General features: G+C 48.5%; 1 protein-coding gene across 1 annotated transcript in view; it reads right to left on the reverse strand.

The window, feature by feature from the left end:
- The window catches only part of CSMD2 (CUB and Sushi multiple domains 2), a 283,577-nt gene extending 265,386 nt beyond the window's left edge, over window positions 1-18,191 (reverse strand). Inside the window, exons 1-2 of the mRNA XM_077788452.1 lie at window positions 17,739-18,191; window positions 16,815-17,082 (exon numbers count right to left, since the gene is read on the reverse strand). Coding sequence (XP_077644578.1) covers window positions 16,815-16,971 — 157 coding nt within the window. The 5' untranslated portion in view covers window positions 16,972-17,082; window positions 17,739-18,191. The remainder of the gene's footprint in view (window positions 1-16,814; window positions 17,083-17,738) is intronic.
- Window positions 18,192-18,715: the final 524 nt, after the last annotated feature.

Here is an 18,715-nt window from a genome sequence, read left to right on the forward strand (position 1 = left end):
GCACTTCCCTCTGTGGCCTCTCAGCTCCTCCAGTGCCCTTGGATTCCAGCACAGAACTGCTGAACGTGTTTTGGTTGGGAGGCGACCTCAAAGCTCCTCTCCTCTGCACTTCTCCTGCCAAACCAAGAGTTATCCTGGAAAACAATATGATTTAAGATGTGGTTAAGGCACTGAGGTGGAAGCTGGGAGGTTCTGACTGACCCTGGCAGTGACAAAGGTCACAAAACCAAACCCCAGTTCACAAATCCTTTCCAAAGGAATTCAGAGCCTCAGGTTTACAAATATTTTATAACCCTCTGGAGCCTTCCTAACCCCAGCTGAGCTGCGCAGCCACATCTCCCTTATCAACCCCCCCGGGCAAGTCTCCACTTATTTTGGCATCTAAATGTCCTTGAAAATCTTGTCCTGGGAGTCTGAGCCTCAATTAAAATGTTCAGCCTGATTCAAAACCACCTGAAAATTTTATTCTTATTTTCTCTCTAAGATGAACAACAGTGAAGATTTCATTTTTTCTCACCTCCACTGAAGATATCTGTAAAAATGACACAGATCATCTCAACCCCCAAATGAAATTAAACTCAGAAAACAGAAGGTAATTTGATGAAAAACTTTTTTCCCAGTGTCTGCAAATGGACTCCCACTCATGTGCAGCATTTTTTACTCAAGTCTCATTTACAAGGTGCTAATTATTATCGCCAAAACAAATTTTTCAATTTGTATTTCAATTATTTTGCAGTAAAATAATATTTGCATTTAAATGGTTTATCCAGGGGGCTCAAAGGCATTTTCATCTCGGGTGTCAGGATTATCTCAAAAACAGAAAATAAAAATTGAAGAAGGTGAGGTAAGGTTCAAGGTGAAATCCATCCCAAGTCACAGTGGAGCCAAAATTAAAGAGTTCCTCATGAAAATCTTTCATTATTGGTCTCCCCTTGTCACCATTAAACACTTAAAACCAGCTCGAATTCCCTTTGCCACTGGAGCTCTGTGTCCAGCTGTAAAATTCAATGTTCCCTCATGGCCCAAGGGAGATTTTGTGCCCCAAATCCCATCTCCTAAAGAATGTACAAGCCCCCAGCCCTTGGAATTCTCCCAATATTTACAATTCCACCCCGTCCCTGCTGGCAGCTGATGGTTTAAAGAGAGCACAGTGGGGAGAGCTCCTTTAGAGGTAAATCTGTGCTGAAGTTTTTCACCCGAGGGAGTTCCAGGGGGTTTCTTGTGGGTATCCTCAGTTCAGTCAGAGAGAAAACAAAAGTTTTTTAACCAAGCAGAAGCCTGGGAAACAGTTGAGAAAGAATGTAAATAATTCTTTATCTCAAGCGTCATTCACTGCACACCAATGGTCTGAAATGTTTTTACTTCAGGACCAATAGATTTGGTCTGCATGAAACTCTCTATATAAAAAGCAGCATATTTAAAATAAATCAGAGTTCCACTCTCACCTTCTGATCTAGAGCCCTTTCATACCATCCTGCCTCAACAGCATCAGTTTCTTCCTCCTCCCCACCATGTTTTGGATTCTAACTTAGATTTCACACATCAGTTCATTAACCAGCTTGTATTTCCATGGATTTTTTCACTCCCTAAAAGCCCAGAAGTTACACAAGTCCCCTTTTGGTGCTTGCAGAGAGGCCACAGACCCTTTTTAGCTCCCAAGGACTCAGGAAAGCTCTGCAGCAGCCAAAACAGAAGAAACCACTTCATCCACTGCCATCCCCAGCATCTTACACCTCCAGAGCTGAACTAAATTAAAAATATCCCTCAGAACAAGCAGAGACTCCACTTGTTAAAAGCTCCTCACTCCTGCACCACCACTCTCATCTCCCCACGCTCTTCACAGTGAAATGTTCTGTGTGTTTACAAGTGCTCTGAGATCTTCCAGCAAACCCCTCTGCCAGGCAATTGTATTACAGCAGCTCACACTTGTGTGATTGGATTTGAATTACAAAAAGAGTCCAACAGAAAGCAATTTCTCCCAGGAATTTTTGTTAGGATATAAATCCAATTTTTACTTGATTCCGTTAACAGCACTTTCATATTCACTTCCTTTAAGTGTTGCAGCACTTGATATTTATTACCTAATGCCTCCTCGTCACCTTGAGCAATCAATGAAAGTCACCTGGAGTTGACAGTACAGAGGAAAGTTAATAAATAAAAGTTAATAATTCACTTCACCCAATGAGCCAAAAAAAACCAAGCCTGTCACATGCCCCAAAGAATAACAGCTACAAAAGGCTCCTAGAGATTATCTGGAGAAAGAGTGAAACATTTCAATTATACTGAATTTTTCAGTCCATTTAGACGTGAATTTCACATTTACAATGGCAAAAGCTCGATTATTATTTCAGGGAATAATAATGGGATGGTTTGGAAGGGGAAGGGATGTTAAAGACCAGCCGTGGGCACTAAAAGCTGTGAGCTCTGTTCATCAAGGAATGGCTCTCTGTCCAAACAGAATTTGGGAACTGATGGATGCTCTGATAGCCCAAAAACAGATTTTTTTTGGTTCTGTTTTGACCCAATTTAGAAAAGCTCTTGTGCCAAGCACTGATTTTCCATCACTTGTACAATTTCTGCATCCTGTGACCTCTCCACCTCTGTATAACCACCAGAGAAACCCAAAACTCCCTCCCATTAACATTACATTGTATTTTATTTTTCTCTCGCCTCCTCCATCCATTTAAAACCTCATTTTCACCCACAGACATATTCCACTTCATCTTAGTTTTCAATCCCCAAAGCAGATCAATACCTTTCTTCTTCAATCTACATAGCCCTCAATCAAGGAGCTAACAGGGGGTGAATTGAATCGACTTGTACCTTCAAATTGGGGATTTTTTGTCAAAAGTCTCATTTGTTAACTGCGTTTCATGGAAGAAAAGGCAAAAAACTCCCTGTAACAGCCCTCAATGTTGGACTCCTGGGTATAAAAAGGTCATCATTTGTTCTCTAATTTAAGATTGGGAAGTGCTCCCAGGAGGAACACAAATGACAGAGCCTCCCCTAAGCCGGCATTTGAAATCCAGCAAAATGAACTTGCTCTTCTGAAATAAAATGAGTTCATTCAGTAGGAAGAAGTGCAGGCGTTTACCAAGAGGTGACAACAGCAGGACTTTGCAGGGTTGGTTCTTCTACCTTAAATCTTGCCCAGGGTCAGAACCAGCCCTGCCTGTGCCACTGGAGAAGGGCCCTGGGATGGTGAGACAGCAGGGCAAAGTTAGAAACAGGGTCCTGGAGTGCTCTGGGTTGAAAAGAGACCTTAAACCTCATCCAAACCCATGCAAAAGAGACCTTAAATCTCATCCAAACCCATGCAAAAGAGACCTTAAACCTCATCCAAACCCATCCAAAAGAGACCTTAAACCTCACCCAAACCCATCCAAAGAGACCTTAAACCTCATCCAAACCCATCCAAAAGAGACCTTAAACCTCATCCAAACCCACCCAAAAGAGACCTTAAACTTCATCCAAACCCATCCAAAAGAGACCTTAAACCTCACCCAAACCCATCCAAGAGACCTTAAATCTCATCTAATCTCATCCAGAAGAGACCTTAAAACCTCATCCAGTCCCATCCAAAGTAAACATTAAACCTCACCCCATCCCATCCAAAAGAGACTCCAAATCTCATCTAATCTCATCCAAAAGAGACCTTAAAAACTTCACCCAATCTCATCCAGAAAAGACCTTAAAACCTCACCCAATCCCACCCAAAAGAGACCTTAAACCTCACCCAAACCCACCCAAAAGAAACCTTAAACCTCACCCAAACCCATCCAAAAGAGACCTTAAACCTCACCCAGTCCCACCCAAAAGAGACTTTAAACCCCATCCAATCCCACCCATCCCAGGCTGCTCCAGCCTGGCCTTGGACACTTCCAGGGATCCAGGGGCAGCCCCAGCTGCTCTGGGAATTCCATCCCAGCCTCTCCCCACCTCCCAGGAAGGATTTCTCCCTTTGTGATCAAGTCCAAAGAACTTCACTCAAAACCCGCCCTGGGTTTTCTCCCTGGGCTCCACTGACGGGGACAATCCCACACCTCGTTCCCTCAGCACAGGAGCTCTGAGGGCCTTTTTCAAACAGATTTTCATTAAAGCCCCCACCAAAGCAGAGAAATTCCAGGGCAGCTGGGTTAACTCTTAGAAGAGCTGCAGAATTTGCAGGACAGGACAGCAGAGCCTGCAGAGAGACATGGAGCCCTCAGAGAGGAGAAATTGTCCTTCTGGTCAGTGCAGGGCTGCTGCCCTCCGAGCTTGTGCTAAACCCAACCCTGGTGATGCCTTTTGGGGCTTCCTAAAACCAGGGGCCAGACAAAAAATAAAATAAAATAAAAAATAAAAAGCTGTTATATTTATTGAAGGGCCTTCAGGGTTATTTAGGGTAGATGAAGCCTGCCAGGGGCTATACCCAAAAATGGATGATGGGTTTTTATAAAAGTGAAAAGTTTTCACACTTCTATAATTTTGGGCTTTTTGTATATTGGGGGTTAATTAATTCCAATTACAGCTTCAGCTAATGAAGTCATTTACCCCAAGTTTGCTCCCACAACTCACTTTTGTTTCCATCTCTCAGGGCCTGAGGCAGTGAGGTGTCCTTGATTGCCAGGCCTGGAGAGGGATTGTTGCCTGTAGCGGTTTTGAGGTTTTAATTTTGAGGTTTTGAGGTTTGCATCACTTCCCTAAATATCTCTTATGTCAAACCATGACATTGTGTCTGCCCCAAATGGGAAAGCAGCAGCTCACACTGCACATGGAGCTCAGAGTTGCACACTAAAGAACTGCAGGATTACAAACAGATGAAAAATAAAAAAAACTAAAATCCTAAGGCATCTCTGGGAAAAAAAGTCCCCACACAACGAGGGACAAACTCCCCATCCTTCAAACCCTTCATTATTCCAGCAGGTGGACTTTATTTTAATATTAACAGCCCAAGTGGTGCTTAACTTTAATGAGAGCCCCTGGGGAATGCTGCTGGCAGCTGCCCAGTGCCCAGGATCCTGCCTAACCTTTCCCTAATGGAGACAAAACAACAATAGAGGGATATCAACAATATGCTGTGGGATGCAAAGGAGCATCTTTAAAAATGGCATCGCCTTTGGAAAAGCACCAGCTCCATTATCCTCCTGCAGGACGAGATGCTTTCCTCCCCTGTCCAGGAGGAAATGGATTTTTCTGGGTGTTATTATTTGGTGGATAAAGGGGAAAGGAACGTTGAATTTGTCAGAGAAGCAGTGAGCTGCAATTTTCTGAGTTTACACTTTGCAAGTTGCAGAGCCTCCTTTGCTCACAGCAGGGAGAAGAGGGGAGAATCCAGCTGGGATTCCTGGATTTAAACACGTGGAAGGGAAAGGATTTGGGACAGGATGTGACCCTGTGTGAGCCACTACACCCCAACACATCACTCCCCACCAAAAACTCCTCAGCAAACTTTCCGTGCCTAAAATCCTGTTTTCTCAGGGAATAAACTCCACCTCAGGCCATACAACTCCAAAAGTAATGACATAAATGCCACACACACACACAAAAAAAATCTTATTTCCAACTCTGCTTTCACTAAATTAACTAAACAAAATATTGATAAACTGCTGATAAATAACAGGAACCGTATCAAGGAAACAAGTTCTCCATTTGATCTCTGCCATCCTGCAGGCGTTCATCTTCATAATTAATTAGATAATACTATTAGTACAGCATTACTTTTCCCCCTCCACAGACAAGAGGCTGGAGCTCACTTAATTTAAGCAACTGCTTCAAAGGCAGAGTGTGTGGCAGGTTAAAATCAGAAGGTCCAGACCATCCTCTCTGCCAATGTCCTGCTTTTCTAAAGCCCAGGATCCAATTCCCTGATGCATCTGGCAAATTCTCAGTGCACACCTCCCACCTTCCCATCTCTGGTGAGCACACTTTGCTTTGAAAAGCTGCAGTCTTTGCATAAAACATGGATCTAAAGGTATAAAAAGTGTAAAGGCAATTCTGTACGAATTATAGGAGCTGTGCAAATCCTCCCTGCAACAGAAACTGCAGCTGGTTTTATTCGTGACTTTTTTTTTTTTTTTTTTTTACAATCCTACCTAAAGTTCAGTAGCAGACAGGCAACTTTCACCTCAAAATGTCATTCACAATTAATCCCAAATTGTAGATGAAATGGTTGAACTCACTCCACGCAATCAAGGGAGAGAACCAAGAGCACATAAAAGTTGAGCAGTTAATCAACCCCGTGCAATTTGTACCTGCTGAAAGCTCCTCACAAACATCCCGAGATCCCTCCCTGCAGAATAAATCTGGAAATGATTTTGCAAATTCTGTTTATCCCTGCTGCAGGGATGGGGAAGGGAAGCAGAGGGAGTGAGGCTCACACCCGACGGGTCCCCAGCCATGAGAGGCTCCAACAACTCCTGCAAGTCAGGGAGTGTGCAAATAACAGGAGAGCACTGAAGCAGCAAATCCCCAGTTGTGGTTAATTCTCTGCCTGTGATTAACTCATCTTTCTTGGCTATTCCAGCCCTTTTTTCACCTTTAAATGCAGCTGGGGCCGGGATTATCAGGCTGTGCCCGTCTGCACTGAAGTGACAGCTGTGGGCCAGGCAAAATGCTGCACTCAGACAAATGGAGGTGGCACCAAGGCAGGTGGATGAAACCCAAATAAAGCCATTTCACCAGCACAGAAGAGACTTCCCATTCCAGAGGTCAGAGGAACAAATCTTGCCTTCCTTTTGTGCTAAAGCGTTCTGGACAAAGACACCTTTATTTGAGATTCGCCGTTGTTTTATCTGTCTGGAAATGGCAATCGCAGACATTTTGATAAATGGATGCAGGAATTGTTCTGTTCCAGGGTAACCACTGTGAAATGCCTTTGCACAGACACAGCTCCAACCTCATCTGCAGCACGAAGGCTTCTCAAAAACCACCTCAGGAGCTGCAGCATCACATTCCCGTGCTGGGAATGACGCAGGAGTGACATCCAGGCTGCTCCTGCTGGGTGACCTTGGCCAGGCCTTCCTGCTCCTGCCTCCTTCCCTGTGAAAAACGCCAATCGCTTGGTTTTTGAAATCTTAAAAGTTTAATAATAATAATAAAATGGTTATAAAAATAATAATACAATTAGAGTAATAAAGTTTAGAGTTAGGACAATCACAAGACAATAAAAGGCAAAGTATTACAGACACTAAGTCAGGAAAAGCATCAGTTGTGAACAAAGGAATAACCTTAAACCAATACACTTGTTGCATATTCATACATCATCATGGTTATGCATACATTCTATTCTAAACAACAAACTCTGTCTGTTGTATGTCAACTGTTTCCTTCAATCCCATGGTGTCTTCGAGTCTGAGCAAGGCCTGAAGAAATTAGTTTCTTCTGATAAGAAAACCAAAAATTCCTCTCCTTTGGAAGATTTAGGTGTTCCTCAAAGCGAGTATCTCATTCCTAAAAAAAATCCCCCCACATACATAGTCTCTATTTTAACATTATGTTGGAACCTAAAACTACATTTACCACACCACTTAAGAGAATTAATACAGCACAACTTTCTAACATCACACATATAATATTCATTGTAACATTTGTGAAAAGCCAATCATAAAATTTGCATTTTTCACATTCCTTGACTTCCAGCACCTCCTGGGGCACCCACTGCTCTGCCCAGGAATGGAACAGGAGTGGAAATGCCTTTTTCTGAGGAGGGAAGGGGAAAACATTCACCAGCAGGAACTGGGATGCTGCGGATTTCCTGCTGGTCCGATGGAGAGAGGAGGAGAGTTAATCCTGAGGACACCCAGCATTAACAAAGGAAGAAGCTGAAACACCACCAAGGAATGAGATTTTTTTTTTTGTGAGCACTTGGCTGCATCCCCAGTGTTGCCCAGGTGGTGCCCACTCAAACCAGGCTGGCTCTGGTGGCACTGGTGGCATTTCTTGTGTGTTCTCCTAAGGCAATCCTTGCCTGGCAAGCAGAATTCCAGCAGCACTGGAAGAAAGCCCCCCTGGGCTGTGATTTCCACCCCTTTCACAGTCCTCCAGCACCCCAGAATTACACACAATCCTTGTTGATAGTTTAGACTGTTCCCTCTGCCACACAAGGGCCACCTCCAGGGGTATCCAGGAGGAATTTCTGCATGGGAAGGGCTCTCAGGCATCAGAGCTGCCCAGGGAGGTTTGGGGTCTCATCCCTGAGCTGTCCAAGAACGCCTGGGTGTGACACTCTGCTCTGGGCTGGGGACAAGGTGGGGATTGGGCACAGCTGGGACCCTGTGACCTGGGAGAGCTTTTCCAGCCTCACTGATCCGGGATTTTGGGGTTTACACCTCACTGGGCAGGTAACGACACTGCTGGTAGCTCACACACCAACACCAGGGGTTGCACGGGTGTTTGTGCAGCCCATTCCACCTCCTGCAACCCTCTGCAAACCTTCACCCCCCAAAATGCAGGCCAGGGGGTCATTTCCCAGCAGATTTTTGCAGTCAGCAATGGGGCAGGATTTGATTTTTTAATTACTCCTGTATCCCACACCTCCCTAGCAGCCACAGTTACAAGATGCTCTTCCAGTGGAAGTCACAGCGTCACATCTCCTCACTGCACAGTTTTCCTGCCCCCTTGGGAATCACCAGCACCAGCAGGACTCTGACACAGCCCCCAGTTCTGTTCCCATCCATCAAACCCAACTGTGCACCCAAAAGCAGGGAGTTTATTCCTACAGGTGGTGCCTGTGCCTTGGCAGGACAGGAAATTGTTGCAAAGAGCTCAGTCAGGGAATGCACCTGACACTGGGAAGAAAAAACACCACACAACCACTGTGAAAGGCCACTAAAAAAAGAGGGAAAACCACCCAAAAAACTCTCTTCCACCTTCGTGCATGGGAGGTGTAAGATCATTTCATCCAAGCTCCCTGCAGTCTCCATTCTGGCTGCGACCATGGAGCCAAACCACTGAAACAGAGTTAATTTGATTCCTTTAATCAATGGGATCGTCCCAATTACACATTAACCACCAGCAGCCCTGGCTGCCACTGCAGAGCACGGAGGCAGCAGAGAGATTCTGCAGATTCCTGCCCTGCATCCTGTTTATTGCAAGATTTTTTCCTAATTGCACTGTGCTCCCCTGGCCCAGAAACGCTGTGTGAGCACAGAACTGTGGCTGCTGCTACCTCTGGGCTCATTCCACATCCCAGTTCCACTGGGAGTGCCTTCTCCTCAGAGCAGGGGATAACCTCGGAGTTGTGTCACACTACGACATGAAATACCTCACACAGGGATGATGGGTGCAGAAGTGTCGGAACTCAAAATGTCCCTCAGACATTTTTGGATGTTCCAGGCCCAGGTCAGAAGCATTTGAGACCCTGGCACAGCTGGAAACAGCTGTGATTTTGGGTTTGAACATGGAATGAGTTACCAACCTTGCAGGAAGAACAAGAAGTCACAAAAGTTTAGATATTAGAGTAGAAGTAGTCACAAAGTAGAGGGAAGAATTTTTGAGTGCTGTACAGGGGGGTTTGGTTTTGTACATGGGGGTCAGAGGGTTTTAGATGGATTTGGGATTTGGGCCTGTCCTGTCCTCCCTCTTTCTCCTTCCTCCCCTCCATGTTCTTGGTGATGTTGGCACTCACAGGTTGGTTTAGAGTAGAAAATCACCATTTAATATAGGTAATAGGCATTGGGGAAAAACTGTGAACTTGTAACACGTAATGTACCATATAAAAGATAGAAAATCACCATTTAATATAGGTAATAGGCATTGGGGAAAACTGTGAACATGTAACACGTAATGTACCATATAAAAGATAGAAAAGCACCATTTAATATAGGTAATAGGCATTGGGGAAAAACTGTAACCATATAACATGTAATGTACATATAAAAGACAGCAGCAGCCCTGGGTGGGAGAGAAGAAGCAGTCGGGGTCAGAGAGGATGTCAGGGTGTGTGTGTGCCTCTGCCTGAGCTGTGAGCAAACCACAGCAGCCCCAGAAGAAAATCTTGTAGATAACTTGCAATGAACTGCCTTGAGACCAAACAAGAGAGACTGCTGAGCCTTTCTTTGGAAGCTCGGGTGGGAGGAGAGACTTTTCCACCTCATCCTAGGGTGAGCTCCGGCACACAAGGGGAAAGAAAAGAACCAAAAAACAGATTTTCTGACTCCTCTATATATGGAATATCAAAAGTGACAGTGGATTGGAGGGTGAAACTGCCACCTCTCCAACCACACTGGCCAAACCAACAGCCCATCAATTCTCTCCACCCACAAAGAAGAATGCAAAACTATCATTGTTTATATGAACATCCTGAGAAAATTCAGTAGAAATACACAAACATTAGAAGGCATAGAAAACTTTTAGAAAAACTTTAAAACACTCAAAAAACCAGAGTAACAGAGTTGCACTGAATCACCTCACAGCAAGGAGCCCCATGTTTCCTGGTGAAGAACTGAGGAACTATCCAGGAAAAGCGATGTTGTGGTTGAGGCTGAGCTGCCCCAAACTCCCCAAACAACCTCGTGCAAGTGATCCCATGCAGCAGAATTATTCCACGGAGTGGTCTGGGCTGGAAGGAACCTCTGGAGATCAGGCTGAGGCATTTGTTAGGGATTTGTCTCTGCTCCCAGAGCCTCCCTTGCTGGGCTCCTGCTCACGCTGGAGCTCTCACCGAAGTGACTTCAGGGAAACTTTTCAAATCCAAACACTGAGCTGGACACGAAGCCTCAGGCAGGCAGGGGATGGTTCCCACCTCTCCCCAGGTGGAGCAAAAAGCCTCACCTGGTTTAAACTCTCCTTAAAGGCTGATTCCCTGTCCCATCCCATCACTCCTCAGTGGAGTGGGAAAAATGCATATTTTATGATTGGCTTTCTGCAAATGTTACAATGAATATTATATGTGTAATGTTAGAAAGTTGTGCTGTATTAAGTCTCTTACGTAGTGTGGTAAATGTAGTTTTAGGTTCCAACATAATGTTAAAATAGAGACTATGTATGTGGGGGAAGTTGTTTTTTAGGAATGAGATACTCGCTTCAAAGAACACCTAAATCTTCCAAAGGAGAGGAATTTATGCTTTTCTTATCAGAAGATACTAATTTCTTCAGGCCTTGCTCAGACTCAAAGACACCATGGAGATGAAAAGAAACAGGTGACATACAACAGACAGAGTTTCTTGTTTTAAAAAAAATGTATGCATAACCATAAAAAAATATATAAATATGCAATAAGTGTATTGGTTTAAGGGTGATTCCTTTGTTCACAAGGGATGCTTGTCATGACTGAGTGTCCGAGAGCATCCGGACATCCATAATTCTTTGCTTTTTATTGTCTTGTAATTATCCTAACTCTAAACTTTATTACTCTAATTCTATTATTATTTTTAGAACCATTTCATTATTATTAAACTTTTCAAATTTGAAAAACCAAGTGACTGGCGTTTTTCACACCAGCCAATCAATGGGATTCCACCACCTCTGACATTTCTGGCTGCTGTGGATGTCAAAGAGACAGCTCAATGCTGCACTCAACAATTCCAGCAGTAGAGAATCTTTACTACTTAATCATTTCCCTTTTTTTGTAGCCCTTAAAGTCTTATCTCTCCCCTTCCATTTGAATTTGCTCTATTTTCTGTTGGGAAAAAAAAAAAAAGCCTAATTTAAATTTAGGCCTATTCATGGTGTGTCTGAACCTCCCAATGCCTAGAAACATGGAGGAGAGTAAAGAAGTATTATTTAAAATCCACTCAGCTAAACAGAGCTTTGTTATAATTTCACTAAAGCCTGTGAAAAATTACTCCAGCCCTGTGTCTCAGGATACTCCTGATAAAAATGGAGTTAAAAAGAATTTTCTTGCGATGCTATGGGCTCGAAACCAGTTCAGGCTGCCTGACCTTGCCCCCAACTAACCCTCAACGTTATCATAACAATTTCCTCTGGTCAAGATCCAGGCCAAATTCTGGCAGGGGCTGGGAGGGCAGCAGCAGGAACAGAAGCACAGCTGTGAAATTTGGCATTTCCCACCCAGCTGGGCTCTCAGAAAGGCAGCACCAGCAGCACTCAGCCATTCATCCCATGGCTGGAAATCTCTGGAATGCTGGGCAGGAATTTCCCTGGCTGCAGGGCAGGAGGAAGGCTCAGCTCTGCACAGGACACATCCCCTATGTTGGAATCTGTGGTATTGATGATCCCGAGATTGTAGAAAGTCTCTGTCAGCCAAAGCAGAAGCCAGAATTGGTCTGTGCTGGTTTCCAGGTTGTTTATTCTGTTTATCTCTCACATGTTCTGCTGCCCTGCCCAGCTCTGTCCTGCAGGGCAGCGTGTGGGGCTCTGCCCTCAGTGGGATGTGACAAACATTAAATACCAGAAACTCCCTGGGCTGGATTTACAAGAACGTGCCAAGATCTGTCACCTACGTTGGACAGTGTGTCCCCAGCCTGAACCAACAGAAAAATGCCAACACCACAGTGAGACATGGAGGGCATGAAGAAGGAGAAAAAGGACAAGGCACACCCAATTTCCTCCATCTTGTCCCCTTTGGACCCCTCATCTAGAATCCTAAAATTTTACTTTTGCACCCGAGCCACACTTAATTATTACTGATATCAAACCCTCAGAGCTGGTAATTGATCCTCTGAGATTGAAAACTCTTTTCCATGGGCAGAGATCACAGCCAGTGTCTCTGGGGGCTCTGTCCAGGGGGGTTCCTGACCCCTGCCAGGGTCCCAGACCTGCCCCTGGCACAGCCCGACCACACCTGGGTCACAAAGCCACCCTTGGATCCACTCAGGGGAGTGGAATTATCCGTGCAGCCTGAATGTCTGCAATGAACTCTCCTCTGCCCTCTCTTCCTGCCCACATCTTAAATTCGTAATCAAAATTCATAAGCAGCTTCCTGCTCTTCCACTCTTTAGGGGAGAAGTCTGGCAAAAACTGTTTTCTGTCGAGAAAAAAATAAAATTACAGGGGTTTAAAACTGATGAGCTGATGTTTCAAGCTGCTGCATCCTCCTTTAACCCAGGACCAAGCAAGGTGCTGACTAATAAAGCACAGACTGTAAATAATGGTGTCAAGACCCTTTTATAATAGGCCATTAAAATGTATTTTAGCTGTGTTTATCCACACACACGGGGCCTCCACATGCTCCTAATGCACCCTGCAGGGCTGGAGCAGAGCTGATTCCCCAGAGAAAGGGATGAGCAGCACTGCTGGGCCCACCTGAATGATAATCAATAACCAGAATTCCAGAATTCCAGAAAGGGGTGAGCAGCACTGCTGTGCCCACCTGGCTGACCATCAATACCCCAAATTCCAGAATCATCACACTCCAGAGGCCAGGCAGGGCTCACCAACCCACAGCCAAAGGCAAATCCAGTGCCCTGTGCCCATCTAATCCCTGTGAAAGCACCAGGAAGGGGTGAGCAGCACTGCTGGGCCCACCTGATTGATAATCAATATCCAGAATTCCTGAAAGGGGTGAGCAGCACTGCTGGGCCCACCTGGCTGACCATCAATAGCCAGAATTCCAGAATTCCAGAAAGGGGTGAGCAGCACTGCTGTGCCCACCTGACCATCAATACCCCGAATTCCAGAATTCCAGAATCATCACGCTCCAGGGGCTCACCAACCCGCAGCCAAAGGCAAACCCAGTGCCCTGTGCCCATCTTAGCGCTGGGCAAGCCCCAGTGCAGCCTTCCAAGGGCAAGGGAGAAGCTCCCAAAGCACTTCCACAGCCACAGTGAACTTCCCACCACCAGGCACCACCTCCCTCCGCCCCAGCTCCATCCTCCCCCAAGGGAAGCTCTGTTGTCCTGCCCTGGCACACGGCAGCAGCTGCGGGCACCCCAGGCCCCGTGCTGGGTTTCAGAAGGGCATTTCTGGGCAGGCTGATGTGGGGGGACAGGGTTGCTCCCCCTGTTCCTGTCCAACTCCTCGCTGACAGCTCCACGCACACGCCTCTGCTGCCACACCATGGGAACTCCTGGATACTGCTCCCGGCACAGCCCCGGAACGGGAGAGCCTGGAGCTTTGGAACTTCGTTCCACAGGGGTTCAGCTCTCAGCACAGCTGAACTGATCTCCTGGGATCACACCCCAAACCCTCCGTGACCCCACAAAGGGCGGGTGCCTCCCCTCCCTCCCTGCAGACCCAGGCACTGACGCCCAAGTTGGCATCCTGCTCGCACAAAAACATCCTTGGTGCGGTCTCAGAATCTAAAGAGAGGACTTATTGATCAATGCCTCCGGCTCTGATGCAGATAAAAAAACATCTGAGGTCTTAAAAGCTTTCGCAGGTCTTCTGCTCACCAAGCAAAACCACCCAGAGCATCAACCTCTGGCTGAAGGATGCAGAACAGAGCTGGAAACGCAGGCAGGAGGGACCAGGGGCCTGAGAAGAAAGGATTAAATGCTCAGCGAGGTACAGAGTGAAGCCTGGAAGATCCAGTATGAATAAGGCACAGACAGCTCAGAAGAAGAGAAAAAGCTGAAAGCCCCTGGTGGAGTAAATCTGAGATTTTGGGTATGTCTCCAACAGTCTGCTCGCATGAGGAAAGCTCAACAGAAGCTGCTGGAACGGTTTTCCTCTGTGCACAGGCTGAATGTTCATGCTGAGATGAAAAATAGCCACCAAAATAAACATTCAGCCTTTCTTAGGGACCTGTAGGTTCTTTGGGTGGGTTTACAGCCTTTCCTAACAGATCCTCGCAGTCAGCAGAACTGTTCAGCTCCTCTGCAAGAGTGCTCAGGAGCAGCAGTTGATCCTCATCCCCCAGCCCCTGGAAGCAAACCTGCCTTACATAATAAAATCAGTCTTGCATTCCAGATAAAGTTTTTCCTCAAAAACAAAACAAAACAAAAAAAAAAAAAAAAAAAAAAAAAAAAAAAAAAAAAAAAAAAAAAAACAAGGAGCTTTCATACACATCAACACCCAAACACACATTCCTCCAGCCTGGGATACAGCAGACAAAAAAACGGGACTTGGAAACTTGGAAATCGGGGCACTGCACAGTGTGGAGAGCAGCAGTGCCAAGCACTCGTCTCTCCCACTCTTCCCCCTCCTACACACGCAGAAGGACAGTCCCTAAATATTTGCTGTTTACACCAGAAATAAACTTCACTCCCTGGATCTGCTTTGGCTGCAAGGGCAGCTGCGGAAATGAGGCAGGAGACACAAGCAAACTGCCCCCAAATTCAAGTCTTCTTCTGCTTTCAAGCCCAAACATGCATATTTCATAAAAAGCAGCATGCTGAGGCCAACGAGCTCATATATAAGAGATATTCAACTGGGAAGGCAGGAGGGAAAGGAGGAAAGTGCTTCCATCTTCAATGCAAGGTATCCAGAAATCTGTTTTATCAGCAGGGTAGCGAAATCCTGAATTAAGATGCCAGGGGAAAGCAGTGCTGGCGTTTTTCACAGTCATCCTGCACATCACCAGTGCCTGTGCCCAAACCTGACCCAGCGGAGAGGGGGAATGAGATCATGGAGAGCCACCCTTTATCACACGCCAGCGCTGGAAAAATCACTGCTCCCGGAGGCTGCAGCTCCAGAGGTCTGAATCAAACCCCTCGGGGCCGTGCCCGAGATGCCAGGGCAGAGTGTGCCACCACCCCAGGACCGTCACCCCAGTGCCACCACCCCAGTGCCACACAGCCTGTAACCACCACCCCAGTGCCACCACCCCAGTGCCATCACTGGGCTATGATGGCACACAGCCCAGTGCCATCACCTTAGTGCCACCACCCCAGTGCCACACAGCCTGTAACCACCACCCCAGTGCCACCACCCCAGTGCCACACAGCCTGTAACCACTACTCCAGTGCCACCACCCCAGTGTCACCACCCCAGTGCCACACAGCCTGTAACCACCACCCCAGTGCCACCACCCCAGTGCCACCACCCCAGTGCCATCACTGGGCTATGATGGCACACAGCCCGGTGCCATCACCTCAGTGCCACCACTCCAGTGCCATCACCCCAGTGGCACACAGCCTATTGCCAGCATCCCAGTGCCACACAGCCCAGTGCCATCACCCCAGTGCCACCATCCCAGTGGGACGCAGCCTGTAACCACTACCCCAGTGCCATCATCCCAGTGCCACATAGCCCAGTGCCACCACCCCAGCAGCAGCCTATTGCCAGCACCCCAGTGCCACCACCCCAGGGCCACCACTCCAGTGCCACCACCCCAATGCCACCACTCCAGTGCCACCACCCCAGTGCCATCACCCAGTGGCACACAGCCTATTGCTACCGTAATCCCAGTGCCACCACTCTAGTGGCACACAGCCTATTGCCAACACCTCCGTGCCACTACCCCAGTGCCACACAGCCTGTAACCACTACCTCAATTCCATCACCCCAGTGCCACCACCCCAGTGGCACACAGCCTATTGCCACCACCCCAGTGCCACCACTCCAGTGCCACCATCCCAGTGCCACCATCCCAGTGCCACACAGCCTCTTGCCACCACCCCCGTGCCAACATCCCAGTGGCACACAGCCTATTGCCATCACTCCAATGCCACTACCCCAGTGACACACAGCCCAGTACCACTACCCCAGTACCACCACCCCAGTGGCATCCAGCCTGTAACCACTACTCCAGTGCCACCACCCCAGTGGCACCCAGCCTACTGCCACCACCCCAGTGCCACCACTCCAGTGGCACACAGCCCAGTACCACTACTCCAGTGCCACCACCCCAGTGGCACCCAGCCTATTGCCACCCCCCCAGTGCCCCCCACCCCGCAGCCCCGTTCCCGCAGGCGGCTCCGGCGCCGCTCCCGCAGCCCAGGAGCGGGCGGAGGATGCAGAACGCTGGCGCAGAAGTTGCCCCCGGCACTCACCCATGGCCGATCCAGCCAGCAGCCCCAGGGAGAGCAGCAGCGCCCGGCTCCAGGCGCTCCCCTCCGCCGTCATGAGAGCCGCGATCCCAAATTTCCACCAGTGCCCGCCGAAGCCGCAGCTGCATCCCGGCCGGTCCCATCCCAGGGAAGGTTGCATGTCAAAGGGCAGCAGCAGGAACGGGGCGTGCTGGGGCTCTGCTGGTCGCCGCTGTTGGGTTTTTCCCCCTTTTTTCCTTCCCCTCGGCGATTGGGATAGTCCTCGGCTCGGCTGGATGAAGAGGAGAAAGGCAGCAGGAGGGGGAGGAGGTGAGGGGGAAGCGGGTCAGGCTTGTGATTTTGATTTCTTTTGGGTTGGTTTTTTTTGGGGTTTTTTGGTTTTTTTTTTTTCCCTGAATTTTTTCAGCCCGGGAGGAGGAGAGGGGAAAAAAAATCCCACCGCATGGAAGGCTCTGAGCTTCTGCAGCTGGAATGAACCAAGTGTGGCAGCAGCTCGGGGAGAGGAGAGGAGAGGCGAGGAGAGGAGAAGAGAGGAGAGGAGAGCAGGGGAGGGCTGGCGCGTCCCTCCCGGTGGCTGTCTCAGCGCCAGCTCCTCGGCAGCAGCACCACCAGCACCACGCAGCCCTCAGGGATTTATACTTTTTTTTTTTTTTTTTTTTTTTTATTAAGCCACTTGATTAATCGTTCCCGGAGCTTTGCTCCCTCTCTGGAAGCCGGGTGTTGTGGAAGGGGTAGGGGGGATGCTGTGCTACCCACCCCAAACCCGGTACCAGCATCCTGCCAGCGCCCGGCCCCACAGCCAGGGCTCCAGCAGCGCGTTTATTTTTGATATCCAGGTTTCTTGCTAAGGAACGAGCCCCCCCAGCCCCCATTCCTCTCTCTCACACACATCCCTGTTATCCACCCCCCCTTTCCCCCATAAACAACCTGATGCTATTGACACAATTTCTGTGATGAGGCAAATTTTGTTGCAAACACAGCTCACGACAGACACCCCTCCCCTCCCTTTTCCCTGTCTGTGGCTTGTCCTCGCAGCACGGCTCCCCGATCCTGGTGGGACCGATCCAGGGGCATCCCGGAGGTGGGAAAGGCTGTGCCCCCTCCCCCGAGCCAACCGGGGGGCTTGGCAGGGCTGGCAGAGCCCCGTTTCTCCCCCGTCAGCGGCAGCACCTCCCCTTGTTTTTGTTTTAACATCTCCCGGTACGCCGGTCCCTGGAGCTGCAGGCAAGATGGGGAAAAGGGAGGGAGGAATGGGAATGCAGCCACTTAACGCCGCGTTCGGGAACTTCATTATCTTGCTAATGATGCTCAGATCCAGGGACAAGGAAAACAACTCGAACATGACACCAGAGCTTAAGGAAATAAATAAATAACGAAGGAAAAGGCACTCTGGAACGCTCGAGCATCCTCCCCCTCCTCCCTCCGACTTTACGCTGGTGACAGGCTCGGAGCTGCCGCTCTTCCCCGAACCCCTGTGAGCAGGGGGTGTTTGCAGCCCCACACCCCCTCTCCAGCGCTGTTATCCCGCTTTTCCCCGCGCCCATCCCCATTTCCCCGCTGCCCCGGGATGCGGGGCCGGGCCGGTGCCCGCGGTGCCCAAAGCGGGGCCGGGCCGCTCGCCCCGGCCCTGCCGTGCCCACCCCGGGGGCTGCCCTGGCACCCACCCCCTGCTCCCCCGGCTCTGCATTTGCTGCAGTTTCTTGCTGCAAAACCCCCTTCTCCGGCCGTGCTCCGGCTGCCTCGAATGAGCTTATTGCACAGCTAAAAACCCAATTCTCCACCGAGGGCTCGCAGATCTGTCCCTCCACGCTGGGATCAATCCTCCTCCTCCTCCTCTCTCCCTCTCCGTCCCCTCCGCATTTCAATCCTCGCACTGCCCACACCGGGAGCCGCTGCCAAGAGCC

The sequence above is a fragment of the Lonchura striata genome, chromosome 26 (genome assembly GCF_046129695.1).
Source record: "Lonchura striata isolate bLonStr1 chromosome 26, bLonStr1.mat, whole genome shotgun sequence".
Classification (NCBI taxonomy): Eukaryota; Metazoa; Chordata; class Aves; order Passeriformes; family Estrildidae; genus Lonchura; species Lonchura striata.